Source organism: Hyposmocoma kahamanoa, unplaced genomic scaffold, assembly GCF_003589595.1.
Source record: "Hyposmocoma kahamanoa isolate Upper Pololo Valley unplaced genomic scaffold, ASM358959v1 210, whole genome shotgun sequence".
Classification (NCBI taxonomy): Eukaryota; Metazoa; Arthropoda; class Insecta; order Lepidoptera; family Cosmopterigidae; genus Hyposmocoma; species Hyposmocoma kahamanoa.
The window spans coordinates 6,928,593-6,945,487 of record NW_020653731.1 but is presented as its reverse complement, the minus strand read 5'-3'; the positions used below and the strand labels follow the sequence as shown (position 1 = coordinate 6,945,487).

Here is a 16,895-nt window from a genome sequence, read left to right as displayed (position 1 = left end):
CTCAATTTGAATTACAAAGACTTTATCGGTACAAGACATGGAACAAGACAATATTTTCATTGGTATAAAATACCCCTACTAAAATTTTTATATAGATTCAGGCAGTACTTTGCAGAAATTCATTAGAATAAATTCATCTGGTACTCCACAAACCCAGTGAAGGTTCAATCGTGTAAAATAGTTGAGGTTGTGATTGATTCAGACAGTGTATTGTGAATTCAATCAAAAACTTGCAATAAATATGGCAACATTATTTCTCAAAATGACATTAGTAACTGTCACTTTCCTTAATGCCATGGTTAACAAAACACTTAAAAGAGCAAGTTGTAAGTAATTAACGTAATTAAAAAAAATGTAATCCCGTGACTGACTAGACATTGGCAAAATTCTCCAAGAGAAGCCAGAATTTTTTTAAAATTCGTGCGATTTTATCATAATTATTGTCAAGATTACACATTACATATGCAGACACCGCTAAAATCAATCTATAAAATAAAACCAGATCATTAATATTATTATGTATTCAATTTATTCACATTATTTCATTAATAATATAGTTAATGGCATATCAAGTATAACACTTGTGCGTTTCAATAGTTCTTAACTAATCGTATTAAGGTGTACACTTGATATGCCATTAAGTGTACACAGAGTACAAAACTAGAGATCCATAGTTCCAATAGCATTTACGTTTATGTACATTGCCATATAGGTCCATACCTATCTACAAATTCATCACATACAACTACACACTTAAGACTAGATACGGACAATGAGTAAAAATATATTGCACATACAATATGGTGCTTGGAAGTCTAGTACATTACTACAGTCAATGACACACACCAATCTTGACACTTTGAACCGTTTTTATTGGAAGCTCATAGAGTAGAATTTCAATTTTAGTGTCAAGATTGATCTGCTCTTGACCCTGTACATATTTTAACCACATACGACAGGGTACTTATTTGACAATCATTGAAAATATAACGCTTTTTATTAGCATTAAGAAATAGACAGAAATGCGATCGCCGCTCTGGGTCGTTGTTGGTCCTACAGGTGTCTATTGCCATCTAGCGGGGCAATGTTGCCAATAATGGGAAACTGAGCCAGGTATGAAACTGGACGGGATTTTGTTAAAGTTAGAATTTTTTCACGAAATGTTTTGTAGATACCGATTTTTGTATTTTAGTACCTATTGACGAAGCCTAATTCTGATCTTTAAGTTATAAATTTATGATTTTGTTTTTGCAATATCTTTTTTTTATTTCACAATATATAGAAATTTTAATTCCTTAAAAAAGGGATATATTACAAAAAACTTAGTAATTGAAAAATAAATGTGAAAACGGAATATAATTGGCAAGAAAGTAACGGCAACAGCGTCGTATGTACCGTTGTCACGCGTCCAGATAAAACCGGACATAGGCTTTAAGGGTGCGTTGAGACGGTGCCGGTGTTTGATTGGTCCGGCTTTTAATAGCCATTGCAACAATAGATGATTGATTAAAAGACTGAATTATTCAGTTTTATTATTATTTCATTACACTTTAAGATTTTTTGATGAATTATAAAAATCATGGTGCTACATTAAAAAAATGTCGTATTAAAATTACGACAAAAAATCCTTACAAATGTTGCTTTACAGTGGGTGTGCCTTTTTACCCAAATGTCTGGCTATTAGATCTGTGCCTCTACCACGAGCCCTATCTGTAAAATGCCTTATCTGATGAAATATTGCGGTTTCCCAGGTTATTGAGGGTCGTAGATGCCATTTCCATTGCTATTTTTTTTAAAAAAAGAAACATCATTTTTTTTGGTGGTAAATATTTTATCATTATAAGTTTACAACTTAACCCCTTCATGGACAGTACTGAAATAATACCGCACACCTAAACTCACTACTTTTCTTTATGTCGTAGTGACTATATTGATTCAACTTAATTGTTACGCTTTATCACTGACGGCTGATCCCGTCGACATTCATAGCAGCACTGCAAACTGTTCTTGCAAATGTTTCTTGTGCATAAGTAAGTACGGCTATGACAGAAGTAAAGTGATTTTATTCAATTTATTTCAGCAAAAAAGTCTAAATCTGTACATTAAAATAGCGTACACCGTAAAATAGCGTACCCCTTGCAGTATAAGAAGTCAAATAAAAGTTGTTGTGTACTAACAATTCCAAAAGAAACAATTACTAATTAGATTATATTTAAGCAGTGATGAAGGTTATTTATTTACCATTTGAATAATTAGATCACAGTTTGGAAAGTAGTAAAAGAGGTGATTCTGATTACTAATAGTAAGTATAGCAGTTATTCATCAAATTTAAACGAAAATTAAGTAATTCATTTCACCTAGATGGCAGAAAATACCTACCTAACTAACTTGATTTAAAGTGTGAAAACACGTTTCATTATTATTTACTATAGAATAGGGTTTCTGCAGTACACATTATTGGTTTATTGAATTAGTAAAAAACTGCATTTAGAGAAAAAAATTGAAGGATTTTTTACTGTCAGAAAGTTCCAGCGCGAAAACAAACTACACAGGTTGTGTGGTTACAAAAGGCAGTCGCTGGCGACTCACTGACATGTACGATCTTACAACACGTCATACAAATACGTCGGTATTCACCGTAGTGTCTTGGTGTGCACATATTAAATATACGTGTGTAACGTCCACAGACGTATCTCAAATAAATAATTTAATTTTGTCAGTATATTATTGATACTTCTCTATCGAGAAGCAGTAGGCGGCAACTATAAAGAAAGTAGTTGTAATTCGCACAGCAAAGCCCGTAGTAGTTTTTATAAGATCCATATATCGAAATAGGATACCCCATATTCGAATTTTTTTTTATTTTTACGGTAACGCCGTTACTGGCCATGAAGGGGTTAAGAATGTAAGAACATTGTTAATCGATTACTGAAAAAAAAGGTGGTAAATACTGTACCATTATTTGATTGACTACCTCCATGACTGAACGCTTACCATGCTGGTCAGCCACGCAGAGGTCCAGAGTCGATTCTTGTGCCAGGAGAAATATTTGAAATGGTACATTTACATCACACGTGAGTTTGGGTGTAATTTGTAGTTTTATGTGTGTCCATGGAACCCGCGAAAACGGGGTTTCTCTAGTGCGGGGCTATGAGTGTGTATATTATTATATAATAGTACAGTCTTAAAAAATTACCTCAAAAGTCATTCATCCCCTAGTTTGCCACCCTTAGAGGTGGAATATTTTCTTCAAATTTAAATGGAACCACTACTGACACTCTCCAACAAAAAACAGAATAACAAAATCGGTGCACAAATTGTGTTATCGCGTAACATACGTACAAAAAAACACACACAAGGTCGAATTGAGAACCTCTTTCTTTTTGCGCCCAGTTACACGAGGAGAAAGTTTTCTCGCGGCGACCTCCCAGTTACCACGCCTTCGTGTACATTAATGGCGAATCTGAATTCTATTCACATTTAAATTCCTCTGAATAATACAACCACGCGGTCGCCGCGTAGACCAAATTCAAGCCAGGCTCACCCGCGTGCCTGTGACACTTATTCAAGTTAAAACATAAAAGTGAAATAAATAGAGCGTATTTTGCCATGATAGTTAGACGCACAGAAATTCGTGTCGAATAAATGCGCCCTAAACGAACTGTATACTAATGAACATTTTGCTAAAAAGGCAACATCCCCCACCAAAGACTTTAATCACTAATATCTCTAGTATAAATTGAGATATTGAGAAACGATTTTTTGTAAAAAAAAAGAATCAATAGAACATTTTGAGTCAATGATGAATTCCCCTGAATTTTCCATAGTTATGTAACATTTGACAGCATGCTACGTCTACTTAACGTGAGTTTTGAATCAGTCACTAGGCACTTCTAAGGCCTTAGATCCACTGCAAGGTCTGCTCCTTCGGCTTTGTCATTTATTTTTAAGTAAGCCCGCTTGCACGAGGACCTGCCGCGTAGCGTTGTTAATGTGACGGAATCTATCCGGGCCCAGTTGGACGCCACCGTACCTGAAAATTATTATTGCTATTTAAATTTAAGCAGTCTATTTAATGGAAAATTTCCTTAGCAATTATACATTGGCGTAGCAAACTACAAACAGCGAGTTTAATTCATAAGTTAATTTTTACAGTCTTTTAATAATGTAAATGGCTTTGCCTTCATATTTAGCCATTCAAAAGGTTAAGGATACAGAGTTACAGATTATAGAAAAAGTACGGAATTTGGATGAAATAGAATGTATGTGGTAGACGAATAGGTAATAAATAGGAAAATACCTATATACAGTTATTGATTTGAGATGGAACATTACACTGACTTGTTTATTTCTACCAGATAGATGATGTTACTATTAATTCGTTAGATCGTTGTTCGCTACTAGGTAATTATTAGACCAGACCACAATACCGAATTGCAATGTTGCCAGTGGCGTAGCACGGGGGGTGCAGAGTGGGGCCATGGCCCCGAGTGGCACAGTAAGAAATTCGGCGTGTTTGCTACAGAAAGGATGAGAATGATCTTGTACACGACAAGAACTTTGTCGGATCTATCTACAAAAGCATGTCGTGTCTGTAATACGAATGATTTCGGACAGACGTGTGTAGGGTAAAATGTGTCAGTGCATTACGAGTCTTCCAGGTAGCAGTCGTTTTACTACCGACTGTGGTATGTTGTTGTAAAGTTGACTACTAAGCAACACCCGTCCACGCGCATTTCGTTCGTTTACCGACACCTCGCCCCGCCCCATACAATAGCGGCAGAGTGCATCGTTTCGGGGGTAGACAAGATTTCTTTCTTGTCCGGCGCCGAGGCAGTGTACACAGTTCGTGTGTAGAAATGACATGAATTCTTGCATAGACCCAGCGACTTTTCTTAGCGTGGACACGCGCCCTAACTAGTCAATTTTTTAAAACTAAAATTAGAACAGGCGTACATGAAACAAGCCGAGTCTGCCCGAACGAACTACTTTTTTACCGACTTCAAATAAAGGAGGAGGTTCTCAATTGGATTGTATTTGTTTTTTGTATGTACGTTACGCGATAACTCGTAAAATTTGTGAACCGATTTTAATGATTCTTTTTTTGTTTGGAAAGAGGGTACCTCAGTAGTGGTCCCATTTAAATTTGAAGTAAATTTTCCATCTCTAAGTCTGCCTTTCCACCAGAGATGTGCGACGTAGCGAGGCAGTGTACGGAAAAAAAACCACCAATAGGATCACTTCATTTTCCTAACCTCGCTTAGCGCTGCTCCGTTAGAAAAAGGGTTATCGGAGCTAAGTATTTGTACATACAAAATAGCGAGAGATGTGTACGAGGAATGTGTACGAGGAATGTGTGCGAGGGATGCGGGCGAGGAATGTATGCGAAAACGGTGTAGGAAACTAGAGCTGCTGAAAGTATGACACTAACTGACACTGACATATCGCCACCGCTCTCCCCACCACACCGTACCCCGCACACGCATAGCTGTAAGAGTTCGTAACGCATCTTCGCACAGCTTTGGTGGAATACATCACACCGTTTCGCAGCGGTACTACACATCCTCGCACCGCCTCGCTAACTCGCACATTTCCGAGGAAAAGGCAGCCTAAGGGTGGCAAACTAGGGGTGAATGACTTTTGAGATTGGTTTTTTAGTACTCTACTGAGTTGGTGTACACATCAAAATAGAAGAGGCAGCAAACTCAAGTTTGGCCACTGACGGCAAAAATCGACGCTTCGCCACGCACCTGCTTGCAGGTCAGCCATTGTGGCGAGTTCATGCGGGCGGGAGGCTCGCCAGTTGAGGTGGAGCGGGAGCGCCGCCTCGCGGCGCAGCGCATGCGGGACCGGTGGAAAGAGGGCTTGGCGGATCCCCCCTATGGCACTCGTACCATTGAGGCGATCCGCCCTGTCCTCGTAGAGTGGGTAAACCGGTCCCACGGGCCACTGTCGTACCACTTTGTGCAGGTGCTGACCGGGCACGGCTGCTTTGGTCACTACCTGCACAAGGTGGCGAGGAGGGAACCGTCCCCGTCGTGCCACGAGTGCGGCGCTGCGGATGACACCGCGCAGCACACCCTAGAGGTGTGTAGCCGGTGGGATGAGCAGCGCCGCACTCTGACGGGGACTATAGGGCAGGACCTCTCGTTGACGAGAGTGGTTGCCGCCATGCTCGATAGCGAGGAGTCCTGGGAGGCGGTGGCCTCCTTTTGCACAGAGGTTATGTCGCAAAAGGAGGCCGCGGAGCGGGTGCGCGAGGACGCGGCGGACGCGCACCCGCTCCGGCGCAGACGTACGGGGAGAAGGCGAAGGCAGTTCGCTGGTCGCCTGATCCCCTAGTGAGACCAGCGGGCTCTGGGCAGGGACTCCGGAGCCTGCATTGCACGGCCTCACTCGTCTGGGGGGCGGGTCAGAAGACAACCGACTCGTCCCTCCGTTGGTGCGGGAGCCCTGGCGCAAGATAGGGCGGCCGGGCGGCGTCGTGGTGAATGTTCACTGATCCCACGGCGCCGACTCAACCGGTGAAAGGGAAACCCGGGGGGTTTTAGTGGGGTAGGCCTTCCAGTGTGGACGGAGAGTCCCCACATAACCCCTGAGTCTCCCTGGGCTCAGGGGTATCCATAAATTGACAGACAGATTATTTGCAAGGGCCTTGAAGCGCACTCCAATTAAAACTATATCAATCGCGATATATATTTCCGCAGTTAAGTGTATGGAAGATAAGTTATGTGTGTAGAAATTAAGTACACGCAATAATCTGATTATTGTTCTATTGAGTAACGGTTTGATTTCTTAACCGCTGGAATTATTGAAGACGGTTGATCCGTATCTATGACGTCCCCACTCCACGTCCTACTCCGGAGCGTCCCCTGTCATATAAGTGTTGTGCGCTTGCACATTTAATATGTCTTTTTCAATAAAGGGCTCACCACACTTATACTTACGGTGCCGCGTTAAGCCTGTCCGAAAAAGTCGACGGTGCGGTGCGAGCAGACGCGAAACGAGTTACGTCATTACTATATAGAATACATTAATTTTCTCAAATTATGTTTACTACTTGTACAACTAAAATAATAGTGATAACTCTACGCACCGACGACGTTTAGCTGCAGTAGAGCTCCTTATGAAAGACTCCATCCAGGTAAGTACTGCCACCTTGCCTACTTCTGCCGCCAAGCGGTAATGTGAGCGTTACTCCGTCATTCCGGTTTTGAAAGGGTGTTGGTGAAATTACAGGCACATGGGACTTGTCAACTCAGGGTGACGGGCGCAGTGGCAGTGACCTTCAGATCTTTACCATTTAAAATTCAGAGTAGCACTGCAACTGTTATAGACAGACGTGTAGCTTACCATTAGGAGCACGCCTTGTTCGTCCCGTCACTCAATATTATATAAAAAAAAAGTGTAGGCATTGACGCGCTGTTACAATATTTATCTTATTATACTATGTTTTTACTCACCATCTAGACACAACAACTAGTGCATTCTTCTGATCCAAAATCTGGAGCAAATGCAGCATTCTTCCCCCAGCATGAGTTTCTCCATCATCATCACAATCTTGCAATATCGAAAGCCCTTTCTCAGTCTTCCGTTCGATACGGTATGCGTACATGTTGTGTGTTGCATGTATTATCTTTTTGTTCTGCTTTAATTTTGCTAGGACGGCGCTGCAAAGAGAAAGTTTTTTTATTGCATTTCAAATAAGGTCTGCCACGTTACGACTAACTCAGAACTGTATTAATAGACAAATCTTGAATCTCGTATTAAGTATAGATATACATGTCATATCGTATCTCAAGCTCTCCTATGTAAGGGCGCGATCCCATTATGTTGTGACGACACATAGTCGTGCCGTTTAAAGTGTTGTGGCTTGTATATTTAAATTAAGTTGTCTACCAGTACAACACGATTAACTGTCGTTCACGACTTTTTTGACTTTACGACGACAAACTGTCGTGACAATGGGAAGAGCGATAACGACAGTCGTCCGACGATTAATACAACGTCAAGATAAAAATGTGACGACAGGCAATCGCAGCTTCAAACTATTCTGTCGTGCAAACGACAAGGCGGCTGCCGTGAACCGATAAATTGTAGTCACGATCTAGCGGGAAAAAACTAGACACGACAGTCGTTCAACCATGAAATAAACGTTGTTCATATTATGGTACAACACGATTAACTGTCGTTCACGACTTTTTTGACTTTACGACGACAGACTTTCGTGACAATGGAAAGAGCTAGAACGACAGATAAATAAAACGTCACGATAAAAATGTGACGACAGATAATCGCATCTTCAAATGATTCATTCTGTCGTGCAAACGACAAGGCGGCTGCCTTGAACCGATAAATTGTTGTCACGATCTTATGGGAACAGCTAGACACGACTGTCGTTCAAAGATAAATAAAACGTTACGACATAATGGGAACGCGCCCTTAATAGACTAGAATCATCGGTGACCTATGAGGGCACTTGATTCATTAGGGTTAAATTACGATTTTGAGCTATAGCTTATTAATAAGCAGTAATCGTTGATATGTACTCATATAACTTGTATGCAGAAATAAATAATTAAGTAACATCTTAATATCGATCCTGCCTGAGCCTTCTACCTCTCACTATTCGAGTTACATGGGGTTATGTATTGACTTTTATTTTTCCATTCTTCCCGACAACACAATCACTGGTTGGCTATCATTAATGCCAACGTCCTAACTTACGACGTGACATAATATGCGATGCGAAACGCTAAATGAAAAATGCGAGAAAATATGTGATATAAAAACATCACTTACTTAACGTCTGCAATACTTTCTACTTTAGCTGCGTGGCCTTGGAAAGAACTTTTTCTATCCATTATCACTTCACCATGTGTGATCTCTGGACAGTTTATTTCTAGCTGCAAAAGATTTTTTTTAAAACATTATGAATCAAATGTTTGAGTAAACATTTAAACATTAGAGGAGAGGAACAAAGTTTAACGTGGTCGCGTATTTTGTTGGTTTACCATTCTGACTGAATTATTCCAGAAGTTAATTATACACTACTCTTTAGTAGTAGTTCCTTGTGAAAGAGTTCGTCCAGATAAGTACTGCACGTTAGCTATTTCTGTCGCGAAGCAGTAATGTGAGCATTACTGCGTTCCGGTTTTGAAGGGCAATGGTGCTGGTGAAATTACATGCACATGGGACTTGTAAACTTATGTCTGAGGGTAACAGGCGCAGTAACAGTGGCCCTCTGATTTTTGCGATTAGAAGCTCTGAGTGGCACTGCAACTGTTATGGTCATATGTCGTGTCGCATAACATCAAGCGCATGACTTGTTTGTCCTGTCACTTGATATTATAAAAAAAATCTTTTTTTATATATTATTAACAAGGCACAGAAACGCAGACAAATATACAGTAGTACTTTAAATCTGCTTAATTTTCCAATCACACACAACAGCAAGAGAGCCAAATGTTTATTCCTCACGTAAAAACTATTCTTCAGCAGCAGTGACATCTAGTGTAGATGGTAACCACAACATCAAAACATCTATGAAACGACTTACAACTACAGCATTTATACACATATTATCGTTTTTATTATCATTTAGCTATTTATAGCTATTATCATTTTTTAATAATTGCCTAATTAAATAATTATAATTGAATGTTATAGCTATTTAATTTAGATTGTACAATGCGATCAAAGTTTCAGAAGGAATAAACTCGTAGCCTCTAACGGCATGTGTAACTACTATTATAATCAAAGTCAAATCCAGTAGTGTGAGTAAAACAATATATCTTCGAAAATTAAAAAGTTATTGCAAGTTTCCCTTTTACAGGCACTGGTGAAAAGTTGCAATTTTTAAAGTAGTTCAGTGCTGGTGAGGATAAATCGACAGTTATTTTAACATTTAAATAATTATAATAAAGTATGTTGGCTATTTGATTTGGTCTGGCTTTGATAGATTTGATAAATATGTGAAATGTTAATTCAAATTTTTTTTTTAAACTTCTCCAATCTCCAAATATCAAATGTGACTTTACCATAAAACTTACCTTACTCAAGTCTAAACTCTCTTCTTCAGATGCTGTCTTCTCAGGTTTCTTAACTGGCTCTGGAGACTTCATTGACTGCAATATTTCTCTTATTTTCTCAACCCATTGAAATATTACTGTTTCTCCAACATTTTCACTGGAATTTAATTTGCAACTTATGTATAGGGAAGTATATGGTAAACATGTGCTTAACTATTTAATTGCATTTTTTTAAATGGCATGCAATTCAGTCAGATATTCCACCTAACAGGAAGTAGTATGTGCCGCTTATGACATTTGTGATACAAAGAACACTTAACCTTCCATAAGACTATAAGTTTAATTGTGTGCCGTGTTCTAGACAACCACACCAATTGCCTGGTCTTAAACTAGGAAATTCCATGTACTATAAATACCAGATCAACAGAATTCACCCCCAGGCTCTACCCAGAACACCCAAACCAGAATCAAGTTACAAAAGTTAATATCCCAAATTGGTCGTACTAAAAATCGAACCCGGGATAATGTTGCCCAACAGTTGCCCACAAACCCTTGGACCCCTGAGATCCTCCAATAACAAAATAATTAAAAAGTTAATACCCTATAAATTTTCATGTATGCAATCTGTTGTAGTATAATAAGTATATAATTACATGAGCAAGTTCAAAATGGTAAAGTATTAAGGGGTTTCAGACCAAAAACTGATAAATATTTATTCTAATTTCGTCTAGTTTCATTGAATGGATTTGTTGCATTGTGTTCAGATTCAAAATATATTTCAAGTACATGACTTGAAATATATTTTGAAGGAAGAATGTTCAGTTTGGATAAATTATTCATAGAAACATAGAAAATTTTGGCATTAAAACAGAAGAAAATTAAAGTGTGACTTATCGGTTTCTTTTCTGACTCTCCTTAACTATAATAAGTACGCAATAACAAATGTTAATGAATAAAGTAAATAATATTGGATATTGCAAAAATTTTAGAATCATGTATGTCTTTGACGATAACCTCTATACACAATTTAAAACCAAATATTTTAAAAAACAAATTGATGAAAAACTACAACTTGTCCTATATTAGCAAAATAAATATATGAACTCACGAATACACTTCATCTAAGGCAGAACGTAGTTTTTCTTTTGCCTTTCTGTCCATCCATGGGGCAGAAAGCTCATACTTCGGTGGTGCCTGACTTGGGTAATTTGGAGGCATAGTTACATACAAAGTAGCCTCTTTTTTGCCCTCCTGAATTTTAATATTATAAGACTTAGATAAATCACTTTCTGTAGTCCAATCATCGCTGTATATTGAGCTTAGCGCTTCTACTTCTTCAGCCTTAAAATAAGATACGAATTAGAACAAAAATACAAATAATATGCCGTAAAAATAACACGTCTTTTAGTTACCATTTAAGTTTAAATTCAGAGTTAAATTTACCTGTTTCGTTAAATTGTCTTCCATTTTTAAGTACTCTTAATATTCTTAATTCCTTATTTATGGTGGCACTTTTTAATTTTTGTTATAAATACACAATTTTACTATATAATTTTCTGTGCACATTTGTTTCGCTACTTGATGTCACTATTTCAGAAAAAAAAGAAGATAATTATAATTATTTAAAGCGAAATACAAAATCCCATCTTTGTATAGCGCCTTTTCTTTCCTGAAGTGTAAATGACGCATCTGTAAGGATTAAAAGCGGAATGTCACACTGACAATAAGTGCACGTTCGTTTCTTGATCATTTCAACGTTCGTTTTCGAAAGTGACACTGGCCCAAGCCTAGTGGCCGCCATGCCCTAAAGGAAATAAATAATATTATTTATTAATAACGTTCGTTTTAATAACTTCAAAAATTTTATGTAATACAGCCTGATTTTTTTAATGATAGTAGGAGTTAGAACACAAATCACGAACTCAATTTTCACTTTGTCATTTACGTTCCCAGTTTTCATTTAAAATGTTTGAGGTAATTATATATATACATAAAACTCTTAACTGGACACCAATGAAATGCGTAACATTAGTAATTTCTTCGCTAACTCCATATTTTGTTCCCGAGGCCCTACCTTTAATTAAGTGCCACCTCGAATGAATAATTACGTAGGTCAATACTTACATACTTACGTAATGTTCGAGTCCGTATGCAAATTACGGTATTATGGAAATAGGTACACCGGAAAACCCGTAATGTCCCTTATTTTGTTGAAACTGAGCTATGTTCATTGCATCCTCGTATTTAATTATTTACTGATTTCATCAGTGATTCGAATAAAAATGTAAATTCTTGCTTTACAATTGGCAAATAATAAAGCATGCAAAAACTTACTTCAAGGCAAAAAATAAAAATACTTTAGTAGTTGTTTCATCTGTTCTATGGCAGAGGGAATCTCATGAGTCTTCTATGTGATTTTTTTACATTCAGGTGAATAAAAGCCAAAAGACGACATTTTTCCAGAAAAAAGAGTCGCAAATATAATTATTACGTGGGCAATTCAAATTATTTGTTTTGTGTCCTATCTTTTCGGTTAGTGATAATGCGTAGCGAAAATCATATCCATATTAGCCATATCAAAATCCACCTTAGACTATTTTTTTTTCCACCTCTAAGTGCCTACCTCATCGAGATATATGTTGGAATGCAGTCTTTTGCGATCTCAATGACCCTTTTAGCAAAAAAAACCAATGATATTATACTTGTAAACAGAAACAATCAGCAAAAGCCAAGTTGCATCAAATGGTTTAAAAAGTTTAAATTCGGCATAACAAACTTCCCAGATGAAGAAGAAACGATGGAAGAAATGATCGAATGGTTCCCCATTCGATCATCGTTTATCGTCTCAAAAAGCAATTTTAATGAATTTTTTGCTGAAAGGACACATTTAATATCATCTACCAATGCACAGTTTTATTATAGGTACTATCCATAATGATGGAATATTATTGCTCGTTTATGCCTAATACAATTTTTTTATGATAGCAAATGACGGGACGATCTAGTCGTGGGCCTAGTGGTAAGCGATACGCCTGTCTATAACAGTTGCAGAGCCTTAAATCGCAGAGATCTGAAGGGCACTGTCACTGCGCCCATCACCCTGAGACATAAGTTGACAGGTCTTATGTGCCTGTATTTTCACCCTTACAGAAAGAGGTGGCAGTACTTCCCTGGACGAACTCTTTCACATGGAGCTCTACTGCTACAAAAATTATGTCGTAACGTTTTATTTATCGTTAGACGACTGTCGTTTAGCCTGTTCCCATATCACGACTATCTGTCGTGGCTGTATCGTGGACGTGTTTTATCGTTGAACGACTGCCATGTCTAGCTGTTCCTAGTAGATCGTGACGACAATTTGTCGGATCACGGCAGCCGCCTTGTCGTTAACACCACAGAATCGTTTAAAGCTGTATCTGACGTCACATTTTTATCGCAACGTATTATTTATCGTCGGATGACTGTCGCTCTATCTCTTCCCATTGTCACGACAGTCTGCCGTCATAACATCGAAAAAGTCGTGAATTACAGTTGATCGTGTTATTCTATGTGTGAATAACTTCATTTAAATATACAAGACACGACACTTTAAACTGCCCGATTATCAGTCGTCACAACATAATGGGAACGCATCCTTAATGCTGTTGTTAAACTCTACTGGATTTAACCTTTGCTACCCAATGGGGAAAACAGAAAAATCAAGCGAGCGACTTTCTAACTGATAATAACACACAGCACACAATTAATTGAGCCTTATAGCTGGTTTGAAAAATTTAAACGCGGTCGTGTGAATCTCAGTGACAAATTTCGTGATGGTCGCCCGTCCATTGCTGTGAATAACAAAAACATCGATGCTGTGCGCCGTATGATCAAAACAAACAGGCATGTGACATACCATGAGATTTGGGCATCTTTAGGCATAGGCATTAGTCAAATACAATCAATACTACACAAACATTTGGTTGTGAAAAAGCTGTGCTCTCGGTGGATCCCACACAATTTGACTGAGGCTCAAAAAACGGATCGCGTTACTTGGTGCAATGCCATGCTTACCAGATTCAACGAAGGGGCGTCAAATTTGGTGCGGGACATAGTAACAGATGATGAAACACAGACATGACGAAACATGGATTTATAGTTACGATCCCAAAATGAAGCAGCAATCGAGCGAATCGTCTTTCGAGATGAGCCGAAACCAACCAAAGTGGCGCGCGTGCAAAGTACCTCTAAGCGGATGATTGCTTCTTTTCTTAATAAAACCGGACACGTGGCTACTGTTGCTTTCGAGAATCGTTGTACCGTGAATAGTGATTGGTACACAACCATTTGTTTGCCGGAAGTTATTGACAAACTCCGTAAAAATAACCGTAAATGCCGTATCATCTTGCACCACGATAATGCCAGTTCTCACACGGCCAGTCAGACAAATGAATTTTTGAAGGTGAACAACGTTGACTTTATAAGCCATCCCGCGTACAGTCACGACCTGGCACCTTGTGAGTTTTATTTATTTCCAAAAATTATGAACCAGTTACGCGGTCGACGATTTTCATCACCTGAAGAGGCTGTCGAAAAGTAAGTATGAAAAATATGTTTCAGAGATTGTCACGGAGGAGTGGTATAAATGTTTTCAAAATTTGGTTCATTCGTATAAAAAGTGCATAAACGCTAACGGGAAATATTTTGAGAAACAATAAATTCATTTCTGACCGTTTATAGTATTTTTTCTTATTCATTCCGGAAACTTATAGTGCGCCACACGTATTACATTCTCGGATATATTTTCATTAAAAATTGTAAGTATTAGAAGGTGTAATGTATTAATGTTAAATGTCAAGGTAATTTTCAACAATGTTTTAAATTTTTATGTTCTAAATTAATTCTTTAAATTACGCAACACGTGTGACATTCCGTATCTGGCTTTTGATCAGGGCAAAGGAAACAACATATTAGATTGTTTGGTTTAATGTGCTTTTAAATAAACAACTATTGCTCTACAACATACTAAGCATATATCTATATATAATTACGTGGTATCTCCTACATATAGTTGTTAGGCAAAAATAAACAATGCACGTTAAATAATTGTAATGAATAAAACTATTTTGCTACAACTACTATGGAATTTTCTTGAACGGAATGCTTTACATAACTAATCTCAAAAGTATCACAGAAATATCTATGTACATTTATTTACTACACCTATACATACGAACACTATTTACAACTAGTTAGTATTTACAAAAAATAATTTATTGGAATGTTCATCGAGCAAAGAGGTAATCATAACTACAAATTTAAATTAAATAACGACTTCAAATATGGCGGTGACCCTAATCTAAATAACAATTAAGCATCTAATATTAATCTCTGCAATCAATTAGATTTTGTACATTAAGAAGCTGTAATTACACGCAAGTAACAATCTAGAAATTGTTACAAATATTATTTTTATAGTTGGACTAGATTTTCTATGACAAAATTAAGATCCTGCCTTTATTTCAGAACCGCCAGATTCGGCAAAACAATCATTCGAATTTGAAATTCCGCTTTGAATTGAGCAGTAACTGGCTGGTGAACTTCTATTGCTTGAATTTTTTTCTTGACTTTGATATTCAATCATGCTGCCACTTGGTTGCCGCAAAAAATTCTGAAATCCTATCGGACTTGTATTGACAATCTTGTCAGGTTTTTTAAGGAGTTCTTCTATGGAATATGGATTTTTCTTCTTTTCCTTTTCATTTGGGGTCTTTCGCTCACTGTCTTCAGTATCAGGTCTGTCTGTGCTATCGTCACTAGCTTCGACGGAGATGTGTTCAGAATTTTCTGATTTGACCTCATCTGTGTTGATTTTGTTTAAGAGATCATTGTGTAGACTTAGTGCATAAGGTGAGAAATTTTTGTCGGGATATGGCATCATGATTCTTTGCCAAGGGGATATTGGGTATGGCTTTAGAAGACCTTGTGCTTGCATTTGATTGGTTAACAGCCATGAAGTAGCAAGTCGTCTGTCATACAAATGCGAGGGATCTGTAGGGGGTGGTACTCTGATAGCGGAATGAGCGAAATATGGTGGATTTTGTTGTGATGGTAGTGAAGGTGGTATGGACGTCTTCAGTGACATGTAGTCCATCACGTTTGGTGGTAGCTCCGGTTGGGGATAGGCCTCTGTAAAAAAGAAGTCAGGATTATTTTATGTCTGAAGAAAGATATGATTTCTAAAATTTCATCAAATGTCAAGTTTATCTCTATCACGTATCTATTGTGTTGTGGTATCGAAAAGTTAGTACTTCGGAAATCATAATATTATGCTAGGGATGAGCAATATTCTACTAAATAAGGCAGATATTGTTACAAATATGGATCCATTTTCATATAAAAATACTGAATGGCTTAGAAACAAAAATAAAATAGACGTTCGAGTAGGTACTACAGAAAACATTTATTTAAAACTCTACCATCAAATCGTTACTTGGCCCAACTAATCATAGTTTAATGTATATCAAACAACAAAAAACTTGTCACCGACATTATACCCGATTACAAGTATAATTAAATAAAAAAATAACATTATTTATAATGGGTGTTGCTTCCTTACACCTGTCCAGAGACAGGAATGTCCGTCCGTCTAGGCGCATATTTTGTTTTGACAATTTTTGTTCTGTTTTGAAAGTCGATGATTTACGTTCTTTGTTACTTGATGCTAATTATGGTACTTATTTTTAAGTATTTTCGTTTTAAAATACTTTTAGGTGGAGTTAATTTAAAAAAAAAAGATTTAACGCATTCCGTTGATTAAGCATAAATTCTATACATGATATCCTAGACTGACTAAAACAGAGAAGTAATTAGTTACTGCTTCGG

At 37.7% G+C, this 16,895-nt stretch overlaps 2 protein-coding genes across 2 annotated transcripts in view; both read right to left on the bottom strand.

Moving 5' to 3' along the window:
- Positions 1-3,467: 3,467 nt before the first annotated feature.
- On the bottom strand, positions 3,468-11,544 carry LOC113227481 (protein IMPACT-like). Its single transcript, XM_026460418.1, has 6 exons — positions 11,475-11,544; positions 11,140-11,372; positions 10,053-10,188; positions 8,803-8,906; positions 7,464-7,670; positions 3,468-4,033 (listed from the first exon to the last, which is right to left on the bottom strand). Exons 1-6 carry the CDS (start codon positions 11,496-11,498, stop codon positions 3,937-3,939), a joined length of 801 nt encoding a protein of 266 aa, XP_026316203.1. The 5' UTR covers positions 11,499-11,544; the 3' UTR covers positions 3,468-3,936.
- Positions 11,545-15,357: 3,813 nt separating this feature from the next.
- LOC113227410 (paired box pox-neuro protein-like) overlaps positions 15,358-16,895 on the bottom strand; it is a 56,778-nt gene continuing 55,240 nt past the window's right edge. Inside the window, exon 5 of the mRNA XM_026460321.1 lies at positions 15,358-16,199. Coding sequence (XP_026316106.1) covers positions 15,514-16,199 — 686 coding nt within the window. The 3' untranslated portion in view covers positions 15,358-15,513. The remainder of the gene's footprint in view (positions 16,200-16,895) is intronic.

Coding starts and splice junctions, on each gene's coding strand:
- LOC113227481 (XM_026460418.1), bottom strand. CDS start 11,498: ATGGAAGACAATTTAACGAAACAG. Junction 8,907..10,052: donor AGAGTTTAGACTTGAGTAAG/GTAAGTTTTATG, acceptor AATCTTTTGCAG/CTAGAAATAAACTGTCCAGA. Junction 4,034..7,463: donor CTAGTTGTTGTGTCTAGATG/GTGAGTAAAAAC, acceptor AATAATTTTCAG/GTACGGTGGCGTCCAACTGG.